Genomic DNA, 26386 nt, shown 5'->3' with positions numbered 1-26386 from the left:
TTAATTAACAAGTTAATAATTCAGTGAGATCAAGTGAGCTAAATGCCTAGCTAGAGGCCGCTTCAGTTCAAGTGGAATTAATGATCTTAATCCACAACTTACTCTTGACTGAACCCGTAGGGTCACACAAATAGTACGTAAACGGATCAAATATTTAATGGCATTAAATACTCTATCTATGGATATTCGGAATTGACGGATCTTGGTTTCAGTGGGAGCTGAGATCGTCACAAGCAAGTGAATACTCCGGAAACGATGATATTGCCGGAAACGGAAATATGGATCGTATCGGAAATATAAATATTATCCAAGTCGTAGATGTTGCCGGAAACGGAAACATGGTACGTATCAGAAAATATTATTGGAAATGGAAATATTGCCGGAATCGGAAATATTGTCAGAATCGGAAATATTATCGGAATCGGAAAATAGTTCCGGAAACGGAAATATTAAATATTTGTTCGAAACGGAAATTAATTCCGGAATCGGAAATATTAAATATTGTTCGTATCGGAAATGAATTCCGGAACCGGGAATTTAATTGGAAGCGTATCGTACGAATAAGCATCGGACGAGGCCTGCCGGACGAAGGCCCAGCACGAAGCCAGGCCATCGCCCAGCAAGCAAGACGCGCGCCAGCGCCCAGCCCAAGGCAGCGCCAGGCCCACCGCAAGGCAGGCCCAGCGCGCTAAAGCAAGGCTGCGCAGCGTGGGCTGCGTGGGCCGAGCGCACGCGTGCGGGCGCCCTCGTGGCTCCGTGCGTGTGTGTGTTTGTGTCCATGCACAATTCCTAAATCTATTAGGATTTGGTGTATGATTAAATTCCTATTCCTAAAAGGTTTATTTAATTAATTAGAGTCCTTGTAGGATTCTAAGTTTAATTAAATCTTATCCTACTAGGATTCCAATTCCCTTTCCAAACCTCTATAAATAAAGGGCCTAGGGTCATAATTTATATATACGGAATTGAAGTATTCAAAGGGTAAGTTTTTGAAAGAAAAATCAGCCATACACTTGCAAACACAATAGCCGAAATTCCTAGTAACCTTAAGGGCGATTCTAGTTGGTCTAACTTGAGGCGGATCCGGACGTACTGTGGACTATCTACGGAGGGACAACATTTGGAGTCCTAAAGACTTGTTCTTGTTCGGTTCGGGCGCAGCTAGGGAGGGCACGCTACAAAGTGTATGCTCCTAAATATGCTAAATGATTATGTGTAAATAATATGTTTCCTGGGATTAAGGTTTTCCGCATGATTTATGTTTTGTCATATGTATCATAACCTAACAGTGGTATCACGAGCCTCTTATTATTTTCATAATCTAAATTGCATAAACATGGTTAAATATTACAAATTTGCAAGAATTAAAAGGGGTGATTAATTTTCGTAATTGTTAATTAATTGCAAATTGCGTTTATTTAATTATATGTACGCAGTTTTTCGGCAGTTTCTTCGTTACTCATCCAAATCGAGTGATTTTTGTGTCAATTCCGCATGTAAAAGGCATTCTAAAATTTTGACAAAAATAATAATTTTCGGCCGAACCCAAAACTCTCAAATTCGAAGCCTAACTATGACTTTTCGAAGGTTTTAGTTTTTCGAACGCAAAATTTTGTAAATTTAAGATGTTAAATTAAATATTTGCGATTCTTGTTGTTAAATCTTGAATTTTTGATTGACCTACTGTATATGTTTAACAAGTTTGAATGCCTAGCCTTGTTAATTATGCAATCTAATTTGTAATTATGATTAATTTGTTGAAAATTGGAATAATTTAGAATTAATTTGATTTTCATAATTAGTTAATAATTTAATTAGATACCTATGATTAAAAACCAACATAAAAATTGTTAATTTTTGTTAAATTTTAAATATTTATGACCTAGACTTGAATCCATATTAATCGGAAATCAATTAATTAATAAATTTTCGATTTTTCGCCCTAAAATTATGAAATTAATATGATTTATTAATTTGTCATTAATTTTGAAAATAAAATTTTTAATTTTTATGCGATTCGCTCATATAACTTGCACGCACAAAGCAATGGAAGCTACGTCTTACCCTTAAGGGGTGTTGTATAGTGCGGGCATGCGACGACGAGCAAGGGAGCTCGTCGCCCATGCGGTACAAATGCAATGAGCAAGGCTATAGTGCACGAGCACAAGGCAGCAGCCCTGCCTTGTGTCGTGTGCTATGTGCGATGGGCGAGTGGGCTAGGGCGAGAGCAAGGCAGCGAAAGTCACATGTGGGCAGCAGGCGAGCTGCACCACGACGCAACTGCCGCGCGCAACGTGCGAAGCCTCGCGCGCAGTGAGCGCAAGCTCGCCTGCGACGAGCGCTACGCCCAGCGACGAACGCTCGCGCGCAGCGAGCGCAAGCTCGCGTGCGTCGAGGGCAGGCGCGCGCAGCGAGCCAGAGGCCAAGCGTGCCTCGAGGCGCCTTGCGATGGTGTGCAGCGATGGATGCGACGCAGCACATAGGCTGCGCGCACATGGCCAGCAATGGCTGCGTGCGTGTGGCCTATGGCTGTGCGTTGCGTGGTGATGTTGCGTACCTTGTGTTACGATTAGATCGTTTTAAAATTTTAATTTGAAATTTTCAGTTTATGTAATTTTAATTAATTCTAAAATTAATAATTTAAATTATTTTCTAGGATTTTAATTTTGAATATTATAATTATAATAAATTTCATTTATTCTAATTATTTTACTAAAATTAAAATCATGAATTAATTTAAATACGACTGAAATTAAATTAAATATGTGGTTTCAATTATAAATTTATATGAGCTTTAAATTTTAATTAAATTTGTATGTTTCCGGTTAGACTAGAAATACATTTTTATGTTTAAAATTAGTAAAGAATATGAATTTATTGGTTTAAGTGGGGGCCTTTTAGTCATAAACTCTTGATTAAATCTACAAATCCTTAAGGTTAAAAAAACTTGATTAGAATTAATAAGGACTGAATAATTTGTAGATTATTGGTGCCCTTGATTAATTGCTGCAAATATTTATGTGATGCATAACGTGTTTTACTAACCAGCAATGTGGGCCATTCATGATAAGGAATGGGTGAATGGTATATATTGTATATGTACTGTTTTGCAGGTTATGAAGTGACTAGTATGGCCCAAATAGGATAGAAAATATGGTCTGCGGACCATTAATTTGAATGTAATTGGTCTAAAGCACCAAATTTTTTTTTCAATTAAAATATGGTCTGCGTACCATCAAATAGTTGTAATTAGTTTAATTATAGCTTATCCTATTTGAAGAAAATGGTGCCTCCCACGGAGATTTTCAAGACGGACTTTGAAGTTGAAGCTTCAAGATGAAGTCGGGCCATACTAGATCACATTTATCTTATGCATGCTTTAAGTTATTTATTGCTTTAAATATGTCTTAAATATGCATGAGATCAAAGCTTGATTATATTGCATGATTAAGGATTTTAGTTCACTTAAAATCTAACCAACATAGTAAGAGCCTTAAGTTCCAAACTTAAAAATTGAGTTAAAAGGTGCCATGCCAAAATAACACTTACTTGGATATCCTTTACATCGATCTTAGTAATAGTTTTCCGCCATAGCGAGGTGTTACTTGTCGATACTAAAGGGGTAAGGTACACAAATAATTGTGAGTACATGTTAGTTTTGGTGAAACTCAACGATATAAGTAAGGAGTCCGTTTATGTCGTGGCAAAATCGATAGGTTTACCTAATAAGTTCTTAGACGTACCTATCAACCAAGAATAGTTTCTAGACTATTAGCAAAAGGTTTTTGCTTACCTAAAATGTTTTAGGATTGAGTCGACAAACTGTGCTTAATTCTTCAATGGTTTTAGGATCTTGGAATCATTTTATTCACACCTGCCGGAACAATAAATTCGAATAAAATGCTAATAACTTGTTTGAATTGCATGATTTCTTTAATTTTCAAGTTATTATTCATGATAAATGTTTAGACTTTGCATGCTTCAATGAATGTTTTAATTATTGTTTATAATTAAATGTCTTGCACTGCAATAAATCCTTTTGGAAAGGTAACAGTAAATTTCCTCGATTGGTAATGAATCCAAGAACGATTCATGGAAATGAGAGAAAATGAGCAAATCAAAATGTACGTTTCTTATATCGACTTTTATGGTTGTTTTCGAGTATCAAAATCGAATGGCAAACCGATTGGTGCTTGTGAATTCAAAATACAATGTACTTTTGAGATCATAAAGCATTGAGTTTAAACGCTCAGCTTTACCAATGGTTAACAACCTAAAATCTTTTTCCATTTAATTCTCGAATGAGTCTAGTCCCTAGACATTCGAACAGATCGATGCTTAGAGAACTTTAGAAGCTTCTGGTAAGATCATCTAGTTGAAACAAAATATTCAACATAAATTAAAATGGTAAAGAACCTTGTTGGTGACATTGGACATGTCTAAACAAAATATAAAAGTCAAATCTAGAGAAATCAATTGTTAAGATCATAAGAAAGGGTACAAGAAATAGGAAAACAAGGAACAAATGAAAGAAATTTTACGATTTTGTTTCTACCTATAAGTTTATGTTTAAAGAGACGTGACCTAGCAATCAAACTTCCTTGGTATCATGTACCGCTTGAGGTTCTTACTTCGGTAATAACTCAAACAATGGAAGCTAGGCTACACTAATGGCCTACAAGTGGGAAATGAAGCATGGCAATGCTACATTAATTGTAGGGTCATCTAGTTTGTTTTAAGTCCTTTCAAAGGCTGGAACTTAATGGCTATTTTGTTCCATAATCAGCATACCTAAATTTCTGTTTTCAAATACAGAAAGACTCACATTCAGAAGAACAAAAACAATGCTTGTTTGTTTATTTGAATGAAATGGTCATTTACGGGTTGAGTCAGTATGCTTGATTAAAACAAACAACTCTTTAACAATAGAACTTTACTAGGTTCAAATCAACCTCTTGATTTGAGTTCCACAAACCTTTAGCATTGTTACTTAGACCATAACAACAAGAAAACATTCAAAAGCTCAATTTTGATGGACTTTTGAAAGTTGATTGATTTCTAAATCATTCAAGACGAGCTAGTCTTACTTGTTGAAAGTAACAAAAGATATGAACTATTGTTAGAACGCCTAGACAATAGAGTTCAAAGCTAAAGAAAGGATTTATGACTTTATTATTTCACAAAGATTTGAGTGAATATAGGTTTATTTACTCAATGTGATATAAGTTTGAATCTGTTTGGCTAGTTCAAAGATTCAGAAGTATAAAATCCACTTGGTAAGAAATCATAAAGATCTAGGATAGATCATGTTGATGATTACTTGAGACCAAATATGATCATCAATGATTGTGTGTTGTAATTTCACAATCTAGGTACATAAGATATGGCATATGTTAGTTGGAATAATCGAAGTCAATTAGTACTTGATTCGATTAATGATGAATCATAAAGACTTTTCCTATAATTTCTAAACAAAATGCTCAACTACCACCAAACTAAACCAAATTCGTCAAAGCTATTGAAAAGTAATTTCAGTATATCTTTTCATAATATATCTAAAGAGTTCCTAAACTCAGTGGTAGCTTAGTGTTTGTTATTCAACAAACTAAGGCCCAAGTATAAATATATGTTTCATTGTGATTTATTCAAATGAGACACAAGGGTATTGTTTCTACCGCGAGATTTTGAGAACATAATGTTTGTTTGCTCGAAATAATGTCCTTTTGGAGATTCGTTTCCAAAATGACAAGTGGGAGAAAATAGACCTCGAAAGTCTTCGAGGCGAACAACAAACATAAACGGACATTCCGGAGGCTTTTCGAAGTGCTTCAGAAAATCCGAACTTATTCTTTAAGGACTTTAGAAGTGGCTTTAAAGAATGGACATCTCTTAGAAGACTTTACAGGTGCTTCAAGGAGAACAGAATATTCAAACGACTTTCAAGTTGCTATTGATATTCTATTGTTTGATGTTCTATACCCTAGTAGGCATAGAGTTCAAGTTACTGAAACTATGAGATTGTTCTATTAGATAGTGAAGAAACTCGGAGTTCAGGTCACCGAAGCTATGCAATTCTTCTATTAGATAGTGAAGAAACCTACAACTTGCAGTCAAACTATTATGTAGATTAATGAGTTTGTGACCTGTAAGAAAGCTATGACGAAACCTAGATTCCCTAAAATGGTTAGAGGCCATATATAGACTCAATGTTTTAGACGGTTAAAGGCCATAAAATATACTTAATGTCTTGATGACAAAATTGAAATTTTGTTGATTTGCAAAAATAGATTAAGCACCTATTGATTGCAAATTGGTTTTAAGGATAAAAAACCATCAAACATTGAATTGTGTTAACACACAAAGCTAGATTAGTTGCTAAAGGTTACAAGCAAATTCATGACATGGATTGTGTTGAAACCTCATGCATAATCGTAACGCTCACGCCTATAATTCAAGCAATGATTGCATATTGGTACATATGCCAATTGGATGACAAAACATCTTCCTCAGTCAAATGTTGGGAGAAACTATGTACATGGCATGTCATAGGATTTGTGGATCCAAATAAATGCTTGAAAAGGGAAAGCTAGCTTATCAAATCTAAGTACAGATTTAAGCAAGCAATTGGAATTGAAATTGTATTTTAGTGAAGCTAATAATAATTTTAGTTTCATAAAATGTACATGATTCTTATAGATATATAAGAAGTTTAGTGGGAGTACGTAAAACTTAATTGGTCCTATGTGTATCACACACATATCTCTCTATTGTGAAATAACATTCAAATGCTAATGACTTAGATTTGAAATTATTCATCAATGATGGACCAAGGCGAAACTTAGTACATACTGGGTATTAAGATCTATTTACAAAGATCTTATATTAATGTTTTGGATTAAGTAATGGCATTTACTAAATCAAACCCGAAAGACTCCATTGAAGATATTCGACCCATGTGAATAAATCTAAGTAAAGAATGTTTGAACTATGTATAAGCATTTACTAAGTTAAACATCAAAGGATCTAAGTAAGATTCTTAACCTATATTATATGTCAAAGAATTTAGCTGGATTTAGCATCTACTGAAACTAGATGAGCTAAAGTTACATGAATAGAATTCAATTGGGAATTATTCTGCAAAAGAATTTATCATGTATGATATAATATGAGGATCGCCACAAACGTATCGTATGACTTTAGGCATGACGAACATATACCAATCTCTATTGATCTAAGTGAAGATCAACTAGATTGTGATCAAGAATACTTATGGTACTTGAAAAGGTACATAGGAATAGTTCTTGATTCAAGGAAATAAAGATATGCTACATATTGATGCTACACGCATAAACACTGGCAAAGGATCAAGAAAGACCCTTTGGAGTTAACCATTGATAAGGACGAGCTATAGAGCATCGTGTTTTGAAATGGCAACATGGATTGAAGACCATGAGTTGTTGCGTTGGATATTAAAATATTAATTTCTATGTTCTAAGATACAGCTGGAAAGTATTCCACATATCTGTGAACTGCTTGGATAAGTAATTCCAAACAAAGCATCACTAGCAACCTATAAAGTTGAAGTAAAAGTACTTATTGCCTAAGAAGCAATAAAACAGGGTTGTTTATGTTAAAGAGTTCTTCACTGAACTTGGGTAGATCACATGTCTGCTGGCTTAATGGTTCTTCATTGAAAAATGCATAGAACCACTCTTGAAGCAAGAAAAGACTAGATCACAAAAATAAACATACTCAAAAGATCTTATCATCTATCTCGAAGAACATTCGATGAAAAGGATATTAAGATTGGCAAAGCATGATAACTAAACCTATGCAACAAGTGAGAAACAACACTCACATTGTGGCACTGGAAATCAAGCATAGCTTTGAATTCCATGAACTGTTTTAAAGATGGGTTTGAGGCCCATGGTTGTAAAACATTGGGGTTGAACATTTATCATATATGAAATGTATTTTCATATTCCATTTAATCTTGGTTTAGTATTAAATGATGAGTCCCTTTAATTTGACGATATATTCAAGATAGACTGTCAGGACCAGTCCTGTGACTAAGAAATGTCTATCAAGTGAACTTGCATGTCAAAGGTTGAGAATGGTCCCTGGTCGAGTTTTCTATAAAATTGGACGCATAGAAAACGTTAGACGACTAGAATGCAAGATGACTAGTAGTTCTGTTTCTTGAACTATGTGGACATGGCAATGTCATAATCATTTGCATAGATACTTACTTTGGGAAGACTAGTATCGGACAAACCTATGAAACTTTATTGTAAGAGATGAAAATCTGTCATAAGTAAATTTCATTAAAATTATTAGACACTAAATCCTCAATACCTGAGTGATTTGAGATTACTTGTTTGAGAACAGGTTGCTTTGACGTTGACCAACCGTCGCACCGTAAAAGGAGGCTATAAAGGCAACGCTCAGGTAATCACCTATCAAACGAAGTCTAATCTCAAGATCGCAAGATTGGGATTGTCCTCCCATAAATCGGGATGAGATGCTTAAAAGTTGTACAAGGCCACTCGGAGAGCTAGAAACTGTGAAATGCATGGCCGTGCTCGGATGAATCATAGGCTATGATTATCTGTTTATTTGATCAGTTGAACTCTGAAACCGAGAAACACCTCTGGACATAATAAGGATGACAACTCTTACCTTATGTTCAAGAGCAAGCATCGAGCGACAAAGGAATTAGGAAATGCACACTTGTCCCTAAGGACAAGTGGGAGACTGAAGGAAATAATGCCCTTGGTCCAAGTATGCATTCAATGATAGGTCTAATAAATGCGGTTCGGTATTAATTAACAAGTTAATAATTCAGTGAGATCAAGTGAGCTGAATGCCTAGCTAGAGGCCGCTTCAGTTCAAGTGGAATTAATGATATTAATCCACAGCTTACTCTTGACTGAACCCGTAGGGTCACACAAATAGTACGTAAACGGATCAAGTATTTAATGGCATTAAATACTCTATCTATGGATATTCGGAATCGACGGATCTTGGTTTCAGTGGGAGCTGAGATCGTCACAAGCAAGTGAATACTCCGGAAACGATGATATTGCCGGAAACGGAAATATGGATCGTATCGGAAATATAAGTATTATCCAAGTCGTAGATGTTGCCGGAAACGGAAACATGGTACGTATCAGAAAATATTATTGAAAATGGAAATATTGCCGGAATCGGAAATATTGCCGGAAACGGAAATATTGTCAGAATCGGAAATATTATCGGAATCAGGAAAATAGTTCCGGAAACGGAAATATTAAATATTTGTTCGAAACGGAAATTCATTCCGGAATCGGAAATATTAAATATTGTTCGTATCGGAAATGAATTCCGGAACCGGGAATTTAATCGGAAGCGTATCGTACGAATAAGAATCGGACGAGGCCTGCCGGACGAAGGCCCAGCACGAAGCCAGGCCATCGCCCAGCAAGCAAGACGCGCGCCAGCGCCCAGCCCAAGGCAGCGCCAGGCCCACCGCAAGGCAAGCCGAGCGCGCCAAGGCAAGGTTGCGCATCGTGGGCTGCGTGGGCCGAGCGCACGCGTGCGGGCGCCCTCATGGCTCCGTGCGTGTGTGTGTTTGTGTCCATGCACAATTCCTAAATCTATTAGGATTTGGTGTATGATTAAATTCCTATTCCTAAAAGGATTATTTAATTAATTAGAGTCCTTGTAGGATTCTAAGTTTAATTAAATCATATCCTACTAGGATTCCAATTCCCTTTCCAAACCTCTATAAATAAAGGGCCTAGGGTCATAATTTATATATACGGAATTGACGTATTCAAAGGGTAAGTTTTTGAAAGAAAAATCAGCCATACACTTGCAAACACAATAGCCGAAATTCCTAGTAATCTTAAGGGCGATTCTAGTTGGTCTAACTTGAGGCGGATCCGGACGTACTGTGGACTATCTACGGAGGGACGACATTTGGAGTCCTAAAGACTTGTTCTTGTTCGGTTCGGGCGTAGTTAGGGAGGGCACGCTACAAAGTGTATGCTCCTAAATTATGCTAAATGATTATGTGTAAATAATATGTTTCCTGGCATTAAGGTTTTCGCATGATTTATGTTTTGTCATATGTATCATAACCTAACATGATTTGTAGGAGATGAACTGGCTGCTCGTTCGATGCCGGCTATGAGGGAAGCTAGGGTTGATGGATTTCTTTTCAACCTCTCTCCTCTTCGGCGAACCCACAGGATCCTTGGACTCCTATTTATGACACACCACATGATTTAGAACTTGGACTTCGCGACACATGATATGATATGCATGCAATGAATGGGACCTAGACTTGACTCTAAGTGCCACTCCAAAGATTCGGGATTTTAGATTTTTGTACTTGTATTCGGGAGTTGCAACACGTTGGAAGTGTTTGAGAGGAGCCTTTATTCTTTTGTGGAAGTTGACTCTTTGTACTAGAACTTGGAATATCGAAAAATGATATTCCGACGTATTGGAAATTGGACTATTTTAAAGGGAATTTCAACCCGTTCGAGCATTTTGGAAATTGGACTTGTACTAGGAAATTGAATTTTGTATTATTTCAAGGGAATTTCGACCCGTCGATATTTTAGGGGGATTTCAACCCGTTGGACTTGGAGTATTTGAAGGGAATTTCAACCCGATTGAAAGGGAATTGATTTTGTATTATTTCAAGGGAATTTCAACCCGTCAATATTTTAGGGGGATTTCAACCCGTTGGATTTTAGAATGTTTGAAGGGAATTTCAACCCGATTGAATAGGATTTTGAACTTGTATTATTTCTGGGGAGTTTCAACCCGTTGGACTTGTACTATTTTAGGGGATTTTCAACCCGTGTATAGAATTTGAACTTGTATTATTTCAAGGGATTTTCAACCCGTTGAATGGAATCTCGAACTTGTATTATTTCTAGGGAGTTTCAACCCGTTGGAAATGTTTTGAATTTTGTATTGGGGAGCAGTGGAAAGCAAGATTTCTTTGTAGCTTGAAGATGAATTTGAAATTTGAATTTGGCTAGAAGTTTGAACTTTGAAATGGAAAGGACGCACTTTTGTATGTAGAACATGAGGCTTTGTATTTGGAAAATCCGGCATTATGCCGCCGTGGATTTGAAACATTGAATTTGGGAATTTGAAAGTCCGGCATTATGCCGCCGTGTACTTAGAGTCTTGAAGTATAGGATTTGAGCTTTGAAATATAGAATAGAAAAAGTCGGCATTACGACGACATGAATTTGGAATTTGACCCTTGAAGCTTGAAATTTGAAAGGTCGAGTTGGAAAGTTGGCATTATGCCGGTATGGGCTCGGACATTTGAAATAGGAAATCCAGCATGAAGCCGTTGGATTTGGGTTTTGAACTTGAAATTTGAAACTCGAAATTTGAACTAGAAAAATCCGGCATTATGGTGCCGTTGGATTTGGAGGTTTTGAAATTGGAAATTTGACTAGAAAATCCGGCATTATGGTGCCGTTGGATTGAGTCTTGACTTGAAACTTGAAATTCGAAACTTGAATTAGAAAATCCGGCATTATGGTGCCGTTGGATTTGGACTTTGAAAATTGAGGTTTTGGATTTGAAAATTTGGATTGAACTTGAAACTCGAAATTTGGACTAGAAAATCCGGCATTATGAAGCCATTGGATTTGAACTTTGACTTGGAAATTTGAGGTTTGGACTTGAAAATCCGGCATTATGACGCCGTTGGATTGCGTTTTGAATTTGGAACTTGAAATTGGACTTGAAAATCCGGCATTATGACGCCGTTGGATTGAATTTTGAATTTGGAACTTAGAATTTGGACTTGAAAATCCGGAATTATGACGCCGTTGGATTGAATTTTGAATTTGGAATTTGGACTTGAAAATCCGGCATTATTATGCCGTTGGATTGAATTTTAAATTTGGCATTTGTGCGTGAGGCGTGTTTAAGGGTTTTGAATCAAATGGAGTGACACTCCTAAAGACCCTAAAATCGGCGATTTTAGATGCATGAGGTTTGAATGATGCTCCTAGGGGTTTGGATTCCTAATTGGAGGCTAATGGGTTCTGGCAAGCTAGAACTCGAGGTTAGCCATTCACGCGTGCAAAGACGCCCACTCAATGCACAAGTAGCACGTTGTCACACTAATCATGAATACGAATGCGACATGCAAAGTTCTCAACCTAAGGCCGGTCTAAGTTTTGTATGATGCAAGTGGTCGGCTTAGGGTGTCAAAAGGTACTCGACTAAGAGACGGATCCGGCGACAACTTTCACATCCGCCTAAGGGAAGTGTGTATCGGCAGACGGCCTCCATACTTGACATCGGGAATGTCAAGTAAATGCCAAGTTTCGGTGGGCGCGGAAATGGTCACACACTTTTGCCGGGAACCGTATGGAGAGTCACCATTTCGTTGCCCCCGGGGCTAGCCCGAATGTAGAACACATCCGTTTGGGCAAAGGTAGAAATTCATTTTGCACAATATGGTTTTCGAAAAATGCATGAAATGCCTAGAAATTGAAATTGAAATCGTACTTGAATTTGTATTTGTAAAGCTCGTTTTTCGGCACTTGTTCACGAGGTTTGGGAGCGTCCTTCCAGATTCAAAAATAGACTAACTCCCAACACGAAAAGTTGAGCAAAAGTGGGCGACGAGCCACTATGAGCCACTGTCCTGGATGCAGGCAGTGGCGTTGGGCGCAGGGGCTGCGCCTGGCGCCAGTGCTGGCATCCAGTACTTAAGCAGATCAGTGTCTTGTTGCTCGAAATATGCCCGCATTTTCGAATTGAAATTAGTAAAATTCCCCAGCGGAGTCTCCAGAATTGTAGGGGGTTTTTTTTGTTTGCAAAACTTGTTTCCCGTTCTACAAGAGGGGCAATTCTTTAGAAAACCATAGAATTTTTGTACCTCGAAGGAGTCGCCACCAAACATTGTTTAAAGTCTCGTTTGGAAAGACTGCAAGTGACTCTATTTTGGATAAGGCTTTGAATCCTCGAAACGGATGGGTGAGATCCGGGCACGGGAAAAAAAATGCTTATTCCGCGAGCTTTAGAAATATTCAAGTACGTTGGCACATCATTTTCGAAAAGAATATACCCTAGATTAGACTATGTTGGTTTGTATTTAGAGCAAATATAATCTCTATTTTGTATGGTGGTCACTTTGCTTTAAAGATTAATTTAAGGAATCTAAGGCAGGTTTGTCCAAGAAATTATCTTTGTTAAGCGTGATGTAACCTTTGTATTTTGTTGTATTTAGCATGTGCGGTGATGAAAGCAATAAAGCAAATAAAGCAACATCACAATACTAAATAAAGTGCGGAATTAGTAAATACAAGACCCCCTAGAAATGGACTAGGGAGTAGGTCCACATTGCCTAGAAATGGACTAGGCAAGTAAAGATGCGGAATTGAAAGTGCAGAATTGAAATTGCGGTATTGAAAGTGCGATATTGAAATTGCGGTATTGAAAGGTGCGATATTGAAATTGCAATATTGAAAGGTGCATAATTGAAACTTGTACTTGGGCACATGAGATTCGAACGCCAAGCGGCTCCTTAAAAATAAGTGCACCCGACACGAATTCAAAGCCAAAAATCTCAACTTAGGAGAGGTTGCTCAACCCAAATATCCTAGATTTTGCATGTTAAACTTGAACTTGAAAGCTTGAATATTGAAGTTTTGAACTTGAAATAATTGAAATTTGAACTTGAAAGGATCCTAGTTTAGGGAAGTAACCATGAACAACCCTAAACATGGTGAGATCTTGAAATTTGAAAACTTGAACTTGTATATTGAAAAATGGAGTTTTGAATCTCAAAAGACTAAACCTTTAAATGTTAAAAGGTGTCATCTTTGATTACCCCATACTTGAAGGTGATTCTAGTCCAAAGAGGTGATTGTAAACAACTTTGGACATCCTTGAATCTTGAAAGTTTGCATTTTGTATTTTGAAAAAGTTTGTATTTTTGGAAAACATGTATGATTGTTGCAAGTGGTGTTTTTAATGATTAAAAAAACACCAACTTGCTAATCATTTTGAAATCAAAGCAACATAGTTAATTAGAATGGGATTCGGATTTACCTAGTTAGGTTTAGGCAAGAGCTCCCAATTGCTTTTGAATTTAGGAATTTTGTATGTGTTTTTGAGGAGTTTTTGAGTTGTATTTTGAGGCGTAATGTCAGAATAACGAAGTTGTGTTGTTGTTCCCCTCCTCATTATGCTGAAAATGAGGGGTATTTATAGGGGGAATGGGTGCAAGGCGCCAGCGCAGCACGCTGGACCAGCGCAGTGCGCTGCTGACGTGGCTTGTAGTGTTGTAGTGTTGTAAGAATAGTACTAGGTTTGGCGTTTTGTATTTTCTTGGAGGTTAAGGCATCATTTAGCGTCTAAAAACAAGCCTTTCTCGGGTTTTGAATTCCGGTTTTACGGGACGGGGACCGGCATGCTCGGTTTTGTGGGTCGGCGCCTGAATTTGACTTGCCTTATATGATTTTGAGTGGAAAAGGCCTAGTAAAACCAATGGGATTGTCTACTAGATGAGATTGTACTTGGATTTTGAAATTGGATTTGGGAAGTTGTATTTTGTACCGAGAACCGAAAGGGGAACGGTCTCGGTGGTTGGATTTTGGATCTTGAATTTTGGAAGTATTCTTAGCAATTGGGATTTCCGCCTGGAGTTATTCCAATCACCTAGTAAGGATAATGGTATCGTCATCATCCCAGAGGGGAGACACAAATTAGGTGTCTACAACTGGTATTAAGATCTATTTACAAAGATCTTATAATATTGTTTAAGATTAAGTAATGGCATTTACTAAATCAAACACGAAAGACTCCATTGGAGATATTCGACCTATATGAATAAATCTAAGTAATAGATGTTTGAACTATGTATAAGCATTTACTAAGTTAAACATCAAAGAGTCTAAATGAGGTTCTTAACTTATATTATATGTCAAAGAATTTAGCTGTATTTAGTATCTACTGAAACTAGATGAGCTAAAGTTACATGAATGGAATTCAATTGGGAATTATTCTGCAAAAGAATTTATCATATATGATATAATATGAGGATCGCCAAAAACGTATCGTATGACTTTAGGCATGACGAACAAATACCAATCTCTATTGATCTAAGTGAAGATCAACTAGATTGAAATCAAGAAAAACTTATGGTACTCAAAAAGGGTACATAGGAATGATTCTTTATTCAAGGAAATAAAGATATGCTAAATATTGATGCTACACGCATAAACGTTGGAAAAGGATCAAGCAAGATCCCTTTTGAGTTAACCATTGGCAAGGACGAGCTAAAGAGCATCGTGTTTTAAAATGGCAACATGGATTGGAGACCTTGAGTTGTTGCGTGGGAAATTAAACATTAATTTCTATGTTCTAAGATACAGCTGGGAAGTCTTCCACATATCCGTGAACTACTTGGATAAGTAAATCCAAACAAAGCATCACTAGCAACCCAAACAGTTGAGGTAAAAGTAATTATTGCCTAAGAAGCAATGAAACAAAGTTGTTTATGTTGAAGGGTTCTTCATTGAACTTGGGTGGATCACATGTCTGTAGACTTGATGGTTCTTCATTGCGAAATGTGTAGAACCACTATTGTAGCAAGAAAGACTAGATCACAAAATAAACATACTCAAAAGATCTTATCATCCTATCTCGAAGAACATTCGATGAAAAATATATTAAGATTGGCAAAGCATAATAACTAAACCTATGCAACAAGTGAGAAACAACACTCACATTGTAGCACTGGAAATCAAGCATAGCTTTGAATTCTACAAACTGTTTTAAAGATAGGTTTGAGGCCCATGGTTGTAAAACATTAGGGTTGAACATTTATCATATATGAAATGTATTTTCATATTCCATTTAAGCTTGGTTTAGTATGAAATGATGAGTCCCCTCAAATTTGACGATATATTCAAGATAGATTGTCAGGACCAGTCCTGTGACTAAGAAATGTCTATCAAGTGAACTTGGATGTCAAAAGTTGAGAATGGTCCCTGGTCGGAAGTTTTCTATAAAGGTGGACGCATAGAAAACGCTAGACGACTAGAATGCAAGATGACTAGTAGTTCTGTTTCTTGAACTATGTGGACATGGCAATGTCGCAATCATTTGCATAGATACTTACTTTGAGAAGACTAGTATCGGACAGACATATGAAACTTTACTGTAAGAGATAAAAATCTGTCATAAGTAAATTTCATTAAAATTATTAGACACTAATCCTCAATACCTGAGTGATTTGAGATTACTTGTTTGAGAACTGGTTACTTTGATGTTGTCAACCGTCGCACCGTAAAAGGAGACTATAATGGCAACGCTTGGGTAATCACCTATCAAACGAAGTCTAATCTCAAGATCGCAAGATTGGGATTGTCCTCCAATAAATCGGGATGAGATGCTGAAAGTTGTACAAGGCCACTCGGAGAGCTAGAAACTGTAAAATGCATGGCTGTGCTCATATAAATCATAGGCTATGATTATCTGTTTATTTGATCAGTTGAACTTTGAAACCGAGAATAACCTCTGGACATAATAAGGATGACAACTCTTACCTTATGTTCATGAGCAAGCATCAAGCGACAAAGGAATTAGGCAATGCACACTTATCCCTAAGGACAAGTGGGAGACTGAAGGAAATAATGCAGGAAATAATGCCCTTGGTCCAAGTATGCATTTAATGATAAGTCTAATAAATGCGGTTCAGTATTAATTAACAAGTTAATAATTTAGTGAGATCAAGTGAGCTGAATGCCTAGCTAGAGGTCGCTTCAGTTCAAGTGGAATTAATGATATTAATCCACAGCTTACTCTTCACTGAACCCGTAGGGTCACACAAATAGTACGTAAACGGATAAAGTATTTAATGGCATTAAATACTCCATCTATGGATATTCGGAATCGACGGATCTTGGTTTCAGTGGGAGCTGAGATCGTCAAAGGCAAGTAAATGAGTACTCCGGAAACGATGATATTGCCGGAAACGGAAATATGGATCGTATCGGAAATATAAATATTATCCAAGTCGTAGATGTTGCCGGAAACAGAAACATGGTACGTATCGGAAAATATTATAAGAAATGGAAACATTGCCGGAATCGGAAATATTGCCGGAAACGGAAATATTGTTAGAATCGGAAATATTATCGAAATCGGAAAATAATTCCGGAAACGGAAATATTAAATATTTGTTCGAAACGGAAATTAATTCCGGAATCGGAAATATTAAATATTGTTCGTATCGGAAATGAATTCCGGAATAGAGAATTTAATCGGAAGTGTATCGTACGAATTAGCATCGGACGAGGCCTGCCAGACGAAGGCCCAGCACGAAGCCGGGCCATCGCCCAGCAAGCCACATGCATCAATCGCACACAGCCAAGCCCCGCCAGGCCCAACGCAAGGCCAGGCCCAACAAGGCCTTGGCGCGCGCGGAGCAAATCTGGGCTGCGACATTTGGGCTGCGAGCGAGTGCAGCTCGCGTGGGCCGCAAGGCTTGCGCGGGTGGTGCTCGTGCTCGTGCTCGTGTACGGTTGTGTGCAATAAAAATCCTAAAGCTATTAGAATTTGTTCTATGATTAAATCCTAATCCTAGTAGATAGATTTTATTTAATAAGAGTCCTAATAGAATTCTAATTAAACTAAATTGGTATTCTAATAGGATTCTAAGTCCTTTTCCATAACTCTATAAATATGTGCCTAGGGTCACAAATTTATACACGTAAGATTCAAGTATTGAAAGGTAAGATTTTCGCAAAAATCAGCCATACACTCTTGCCCTATTAGCCGAAATTTATAGTACCTTAAGGGCGATTCTAGTTGGTCAAGCTTAAGGCAGATCCGGACGTGCTGTGGACTATCTATGGAGGGACGACACTTGGAGTCCTAAAGACTTTTTCTTGTTCGGTTCGGGCGCAGCTATGGAGGGCACGCTACAAAGTGTATGCATCTGAATTATGCTAAATGATTATGTGTTAATAATATGTTCCCTGGCTTTATGGTTTTTCCGCATGATTATATTTTAATAATAATTTGACGATATATTCAAGATAGACTGCCAGGACCAGTCCAGTGAGTAAGAAATGTCTATCAAGTGAACTTGAATGTCAAAAGTTGAAAATGGTCCCTGGTCGGAGTTTTCTATAAAGATGGACGCATAGAAAACATTAGACGACTAGAATGCAAGATGAGTAGTAGTTGTGTTTCTTGAACTATCTGGACATGGCAATGTCGTAATCATTTGCATAGATACTTACTTTGGGAAGACTAGTATCGGACATACCTATGAAACTTTACTATAAGAGATGAAAATCTGTCATAAGTAAATTTCATTAAAATTATTAGACACTAAATCCTCAATACCTGAGTGATTTGAGATTACTTGTTTGAGAACTGCTTACTTTGATGTTGACCAACCGTCGCACCGTAAAAGGTGGCTATAAAGGCAACGCTCAAGTAATCACCTATCAAACGAAGTCTAATCTCAAGATCGCAAGATTGGGATTGTCCTCCCATAAATCGGGATGAGATGCTTAAAAGTTGTACAAGGCCACACGGATCTTGGTTTCAGTGGGAGCTGAGATCGTCAAAAGCAAGTAAATGAATACTCCGGAAACGATGATATTGCCGGAAACGGAAATATGGATCGTATCGGAAATATAAATATTATCCAAGTCGTAGATGTTGCCGGAAACGGAAACATGGTACGTATCGGAAAATATTCTCGGAATGGAAATATTGCCGGAATCGGAAATATTGCCGGAAACGGAAATATTGTTAGAATCGGAAATATTATCGAAATCAGAAAATAATTCCGGAAACGGAAATATTAAATATTTGTTCGAAACGGAAATTAATTCCGGAATCGGAAATATTAAATATTGTTTGTATCGGGAATGAATTCCGGAATCGAGAATTTGATCGGAAGTGTATCGTACGAATTAACATCGGATGAGGCATGCCAGACGAAGGCCCAGCACGAAGCCGGAACATCGCCCAGCAAGCCACACGCATCAATCGCACACAGCCAAGCCCCGCCAGGCCCACCGCAAGGCCAGGCCCAGCAAGGCCTTGGTGCGCGCGGAGCAAATCTGGGCTGCGACTTTTGGGTTGCGAGCGAGTGCAGCTAGCGTGGGCCGCAAGGCTTGCGCGGGTGGTGCTCGTGCTCGTGCTCGTGTACGGTTGTGTGTAATACAAATCCTAAAGCTATTAGAATTTGTTCTATGATTAAATCCTAAATTTAGTAGATAGATTTTTTTTAATAAGAGTCCTAATAGGATTCTAATTAAACTAAATTGGTATTCTAATAGGATTCTAAGTCCTTTTCCATAACTCTGTAAATATGTGCCTAGGGTCAAAAATTTATACACATAAGATTCAAGTATTCAAAGGTAAGATTTTCGCAAAAATCAGCCATACACTTTTGCCCTATTAGCCGAAATTTATAGTACCTTAAGGGCGATTCTAGTTGGTTAAGCTTAAGGCGGATCCGGACGTGCTGTGGACTATCTACGTAGGGACGACACTTGGAGTCCTAAAGACTTGTTCTTGTTTGGTTCGGGCGCAGCTAGGGAGGGCACGCTACAAAGTGTATGCATCTGAATTATGCTAAATGATTATGTGTTAATAATATGTTTCCTGGCTTTATGGTTTTTCCGCATGATTTTTGTTTATTCATATGTATCATAACCTAACAAATAATGCCCTTGGTCCAAGTATGCATTCAATGATAAGTCTAATAAATGCGGTTCAGTATTAATTATACAAGTTAATAATTCAGTGAGATCAAGTGAACTGTATGCCTAGCTAGAGGTCGCTTCAGTTCAAGTGGAATTAATAATATTAATCCACATCTTACTCTTGACTGAACCCGTAGGGTCACACAAATAGTACGTGAACGGATCAAGTATTTAAGCTAATTAAATACTCCATTTATGGATATTCGGAATCGACCGATCTCGGTTGCAGTGGGAGCTGAAATCGTCAAAAGGCAAATTATGAATACTCCGGAAACGATGATATTGCCGGAAACGGAAATATGGATCGTATCGGAAATATAAATATTATCCAAGTCGTAGATGTTGCCGGAAACGGAAACATGGTACGTATTGGAAAATATTATCGGAAATGGAAATATTGCCGGAAACGGAAATATTGTCGGAATCGGAAATATTATCGGAATCGGAAAATAATTCCGGAATCGAAAATATTAAATATTTGTTCGAAATGGAAATTAATTCCGGAATCGGAAATATTAAATATTGTTCGAATCGGAAATGAATTCCGAAATCGGAAAATTAATCGGAAGCTCGTCGTACGAAATGAACATCAGACGAGCTTGCTAGACGCAAGGCCCAGCACGAAGCCAGGCCTGCGCTTAGCAAAGCCCTCGCGCAGCAAGGCAGCAAGCAGCCCACAAGCACCGCAAGGCCCAGCCAAGCAAAGCGCAAGGCCAGGCCCAGCGAGGCCAGCAGGCTGGCACGCCCAAGCGTGGGCTGCAGCGCTGCTGGGCCGAGCACTCCGCGCGCGTGCGCTAAGCGCCCCTCGTGGGCTGTGCGTGTGTGTGCGTTGAGTTCGTGCATGCATCGAATCCTTATGCGATTAGGATTAGTTCAATTAAAGATTAATTTCTTAAAACTACTAGAGTTAGTTGTTGAATTAAACATTAACCTAATAGATTTAATTAGTATCTAATTCTAATAAGATTAGATTAATTGAATCCTAATAGGTTTCTAGTTCCGATGATCTTACCCTATAAATAGGTGATGGTATTCACAATTTATAATACATCAATTCAAGTATTCATATAGTTTTAAGGTTAAAACTAAACTTAATAATTTGCCATAAATTATAATCGAATAACATAAAACCTTAGGCTAAATTCTAGTTAATTGAATCTAAGGTGGATCCGAACGTGCTGTGGACTATCTACGGAGGGACTACTCTTGGAGTCTTAAACTTGTTCTTGTTCGGTTCGGGAGCATCTGGGGAGGGTACGCTACAAATGTATGCATCCTAAATTATGCTAATTGTTATGTGGCAATTAATTTGGATTCCTGGCTTTATGGTTTTTGCGCATGAAATGTATATGTTTTATAGTTGTCATAACCTAAAATATACATATCTTATTTTTCTAATACCTAAGTAAACGTCATTGGAGTCTGGCGTTTTCCAATTTCTCCAATTGTCTATCGACAATCATAAACGCTAATGTTTTTTGATTGAAGATTCCAAAAGGAAATTTGACAAGTATGTAATTTTCTTTTTCTTTGAAAGTTATAGCTTATTTTGTTAGGTTATGAAAAATATAAGCAATATATATCATGCGGAGAAATCATAAAGCCAGGAATCCAAATTAATTGCCACATAGTCAATTATCATAACTAGGATACATACAATGTGATGCGTGCCTTCCCTAGCTGCTCCCGAACCGAACAAGAACAAGTTTAGGACTCCAAATGTCGCCCCTCCGTAGATAGTCCACAGCACGTTCGGATCCTCCTTAGATTCAACAAACTAGAATATTCTCTAAGGTATACGTTTATTCGGAAAGCTTAATTATTAATTTAGGCAAATTATTAAATTCTCGCTTGAACTTAATCTATGTGAATACTTATTGAATTGTTATATAAATTGTGATTATGAACCTCGTATTTATAAGGTGGAAATAACGGAATTAGAATTCTACTAGGATTCCAATAACTAAATCCATTAGGATTCTAGTTAAACTAAATCATTAGAATTTAATGTTTAATTAAACACGTATGTGTTTCAGATTTAGTAAAAACATTCAATTTGAGTAGAATTAGGAAAACGAGATTTTAAGCAAGCAATCCTAAACGACCAAGGCTTTGGTCGTACGAAGCCCCGCAGCCTCGCAGCCACGCAGCCCACGAGGGGTGCTGGTGCTCGCGCGGCCCATGATGCTGGGCGCTGCTGGCCTACCTTGCTGCTCGCTTGCGCTGGGCCTGCCTACGCGCGCGCGGGCTTTGCTGGGCGCTGGGCCTGGCTTCGTGTTGGGCCTTGCGTCTAGCAAGCTCGTCCGTCGATCGTTTCGTACGTCGCGCTTCCGATTCGTTTTCCGATTCGAACAATATTTAATATTTCCGATTCTGGAATTTATTTCCGATTCGAACAAATATTTAATATTTCCGATTCCGGCAATATTTCTGATTCCGGTAATATTTCCGTTTCCTACAATATTTCCGATTCCGGCAATATTTCTATTTCCGATACGTACCATGTTTCCGTTTCCGGCAACATCTACGACTTGGATAATATTTATATTTCCGTTACGATCCATATTTCCGTTTCCGGCAATATCATCATTTCCGGAGTATTCATATTTGGCCTTTTGACGGTTTCAGCTCCCACTGGAACCGAGATCCGTCGTTTCTGAATGTTCATAAATAGAGTATTTAATTTACTTAAATACTTTATCCGTTCACGTACTATTTGTGTGACCCTACGGGTTCAGTCAAGAGTAAGTTGTGGATTAATATTATTAATTCCACTTGAACTTAAGCGGCCTCTAGCTAGGCATACAGCTCACTTGATCTCACTGAATTATTAACTTACATAATTAATTAATACTGAAACGCATTTATTAAACTTAGCATTGAATGCATACTTGGACCAAGGGCATTATTTTCTTCATATTTTTCATTCATATATATTTGAGCCTCAATTGTATTCAATGTTCTGTTTAATTTTTGTCTTAAAATCAGCTCGAGTAAATGGGAAAGGTAAAATAAAGAGTGAGGTGGAAGAGTATTATATTTGGCCAAACTCTTGACATCTCGTAGGATTAGGAAAATAAGGGAATGGTTCATCTAAAACATAAACTAAAGAAAATAATTTTACTTGGTTTTTAGTAAAAAGTATAAAAAAAAACTCCAAAACCCAGTTCACTTGTTAAAAAAAAGAATCAAGCCAAAGATTTTTTTTTTTTTTTGCATCAAACACTAGAGGAAAAAAGCTCAAGTGCGGGCTCATTTTAAGGGGTTAAGTGCGGGATTTTACATATGCAGCACATGGCTTGCCCGCACTTGATGTTTCAAGTGCTGCCAGTTTGGAAAATCAACCCGCACTTGACTAATTTGGTGCTGCCAATTTTAGAATATGAGCCCGCACTTGACAAACTTGGTGCCCCCAATTTTGAAAATGAGCCCGCACTTGACATATTTTGTGCTGCCAAATTTGAAAATGAGCTCGCATTTGACATAGAAATGGACTGCACAAGCATAAAAATGAGCCGCACTTGGCTTATAAATGAGCCGCACTTGGCCTATTAATGAGTTGCACTTGATCTAGATTTGTTATATAACTGATTTCCGTGCTACATATTACCATTGGACCACGCCACTAATTAACTTCCATACATCACAAAAAAGTATCCAATTATTAGATAATTAAAGTAAATAGTATATAACTAGTATAGTACCCGTGCGATGCACGGTTTACTAATTATAATAATAGTTTTACATAGATTTAAACTACACAAGGAGTATAATTTAATGTGTAGGAGAGGACATCTTTACATTAACATATTAATCATTATTTTGGTAATATTAATTACCAATTAAATACGGACTCTCAAAAAATTGCATTTTGTTACGTATGTAGGTTTAATGGTGAATACATGAATTTAGTTAGATATGTGGTTCGAATAAGCTAGGTTTTTCTTCTCCATGTTCTCTTATTTTATCCCATCGCCTCATATAGTCATATGGCTTATGTCATGAAGAGAAGTTGAATCTTCTACACACACACATACTCCCTCTGATTCTAAGTGTTTGTACTATCTGTTTGGAATCTTCAATGTTTCCAACCCAAATGAAATATACTAAAATACTGATAATATATACTCCCTCCGTCCCGGAATACTCGACCCGATTTGACCGACACAGAGTTTAAGGGACTTGAATTGACTTATTTAATTTAATAGATAGTAGTTGATAGTAGGGTATTATTTTAATGTAGTTAGTGGGAGGTGGGGTTGGGGGAGAGTAGGGGTTGAATTTTTAATTATTTTTTGTATGGAGTAGGGGGTAGGTGGGTTAATAGGGGTGGAGTGAGAAATAATATAATATTGTTAGAATATTTTCATTTTTAGAAACAGGTCAAGTATTAAGGGACGACCCGATAAGGAAAACAGGTCAAGTATTCCGGGACGGAGGGAGTACAAAGTACTACTTAATGTATTCATGTAGGGCCTTTTTTGATTCGTCTTCAATTAAAAAAAAAAAATCAAAATAGGGGTTTCAAAAAAATTTATATGGATAATAGGTCATATCAAGAACTGTTATGTCTTTTTTAGCAATTTATGTTTTACAACCAAAAAGAAATTTTAAAAGGAATTCACTATATGATATTTCCTCTATTTCTTTTTCAATCTCTTTTATGGTACTTCTTTTTTATTTGCAACATAGTTTTGTGATACACAACTTAAGGAGGGATATAAAGAAGGTTAAAGGACAATTTAATTAAATTAAACCTAAATCACACAACTACCTCTTATTCGTGTTTAACTTTTAAATGATTAATTTATCCTTTTTTTAACCTCTTTCAATTGTGTGTCATGTATTTATTTTAAAATTTAAAAAAGAAACAAAGAAAGTACAAGATAAATAGTTATTCACATTCTCATTTTTCTCCCGTTGTCTTTGTTAGGCATAAAATTCAATTATCACACCATTCCATCATCATATATACCACTACAATCATAACCCGTTTTGTTATCTAATCCACTACCTACATACCAATTTATATAAGTGTATAAACCCACTTTTGAGCATATTGACATAAATTTAGTATTGAAAAAACAATATCTATGTACTCGGGAATTTTATGCACGGTGTATAAAATAAATATAAATTTATATGAAATCTGAACTACAATGGTACAAATTATCATCAAAGTATAGCTTATAGATACTCTAGTTCGTAATTAAAATCAATGATGGACATGTTATAACTACTTCTTATTCGTGCTTAACTTTTAAATGAATCATTTATCATTTTTTAACCTCTTTCAATTGTGTGTCATTTATCTATTTTACAATTTAAAAAGGAAGCAAAGAAAGTACAAGATAAATAGTTATTTTCATTCTCATTTTTCTCCCATTGCCTTTGTTAGGTATAAAATTCAATTATCACGTACATCATTCCTTCATCATATCTACCACTATAATCATAACCCGTTTTGTTATTTACTCCACTACCTACATACCAATTTATGTAAGTGTATAAACCCACTTCTGAGCATATTGACATAAAATTAGCATTGAAACAAAAATATCTATATACTCGGGAATTTTATGCATTGTGTACAATATAAATATAAATTTATATGAAATCTGAACTACAATGGTATAAAATTATCATCAAAATATAGCTTATAGATACTCTCGTAATTAAAATCGATGATGGACATGTTGTAACTCCATTTGATTTCTTATTTATAAAAAAAAATAGGAAAAATTGTTAATATTATTCCAATCTTTGGCCGATTTTCATTTATTAAGTCCAATCATGACATACTTTTTTAATAATCCCACCTTTACTATCCAACTATTTTTATTGGACCTAACATGTCATAAACCTGTCGTAGGTGGTAATATATCCTTACGTGTCAGTACTCTTTCTCTCTCTTCTCTAAACCCTAAAAAAGAAAATTAAGTAAATTAAAAATAAATAAATTGGAAAAGTTGAATTTTTATCCAGTAACCGGTCGGTTAGGCCCAATAAAAGTAATTGGTAGTAAAGGTGAGATTATTGAAAAATATGTCATAGGTGGGCTTATAAAAGAAAATCGGCCAAAGGTTGGATTAATATTAACAAATTTTCCTAACAAATAAGGGTACATATACAAAATTATTTTCATCCCTAAAAAACACTTGTATCAAGCATAAAAATATTCATCCACCATTCACTTTGATAGTCATACTCACTTAATACTCGTCTCATCTACCTCATTACCTGATCACTTAACACCTCCCCCACCATTATTCTCAGTTAAGATAGCTTTGAGGCGAAGCAGAGTCTCCAACCCGTACCCGCCTAAAATTCTCATCCCCATCCCCAACACTAATGTTAGGGACGGTACCCACCCCTTCCAATTCCCACTCCATCAGCCACCCGTGTATTAACACCCGCCTCAAACCCACCTCTAGACTCAAAACTTTTTTTTTTTTGGTAAAAGAGTTTTGAATTTTAAAACTCAATTATAGAGTCTTTGGCAATTCAATTGTCTATCAGAGTAATTAAGTAAATAAAAAAAACATTATAATATGTAGGTTAGTAGCAAGAAAAAAATCTTGATATATTTATTACTCACTTCGTATTTAAATAGGAGATAC

The 26386-nt window shown here is 36.8% G+C and overlaps 1 protein-coding gene across 1 annotated transcript in view; it reads right to left on the bottom strand.

Moving 5' to 3' along the window:
* The window catches only part of LOC110790539 (14-3-3-like protein), a 66301-nt gene extending 40268 nt beyond the window's left edge, over positions 1-26033 (bottom strand). Inside the window, exon 1 of the mRNA XM_056832212.1 lies at positions 26007-26033. Coding sequence (XP_056688190.1) covers positions 26007-26033 — 27 coding nt within the window. The remainder of the gene's footprint in view (positions 1-26006) is intronic.
* Positions 26034-26386: the final 353 nt, after the last annotated feature.

The sequence above is a fragment of the Spinacia oleracea genome, chromosome 6 (genome assembly GCF_020520425.1).
Source record: "Spinacia oleracea cultivar Varoflay chromosome 6, BTI_SOV_V1, whole genome shotgun sequence".
NCBI lineage: Eukaryota > Viridiplantae > Streptophyta > Magnoliopsida > Caryophyllales > Amaranthaceae > Spinacia > Spinacia oleracea.
The sequence above is the reverse complement of the archived record's forward strand: the minus strand, read 5'-3'. Positions and strand labels throughout refer to the sequence as shown.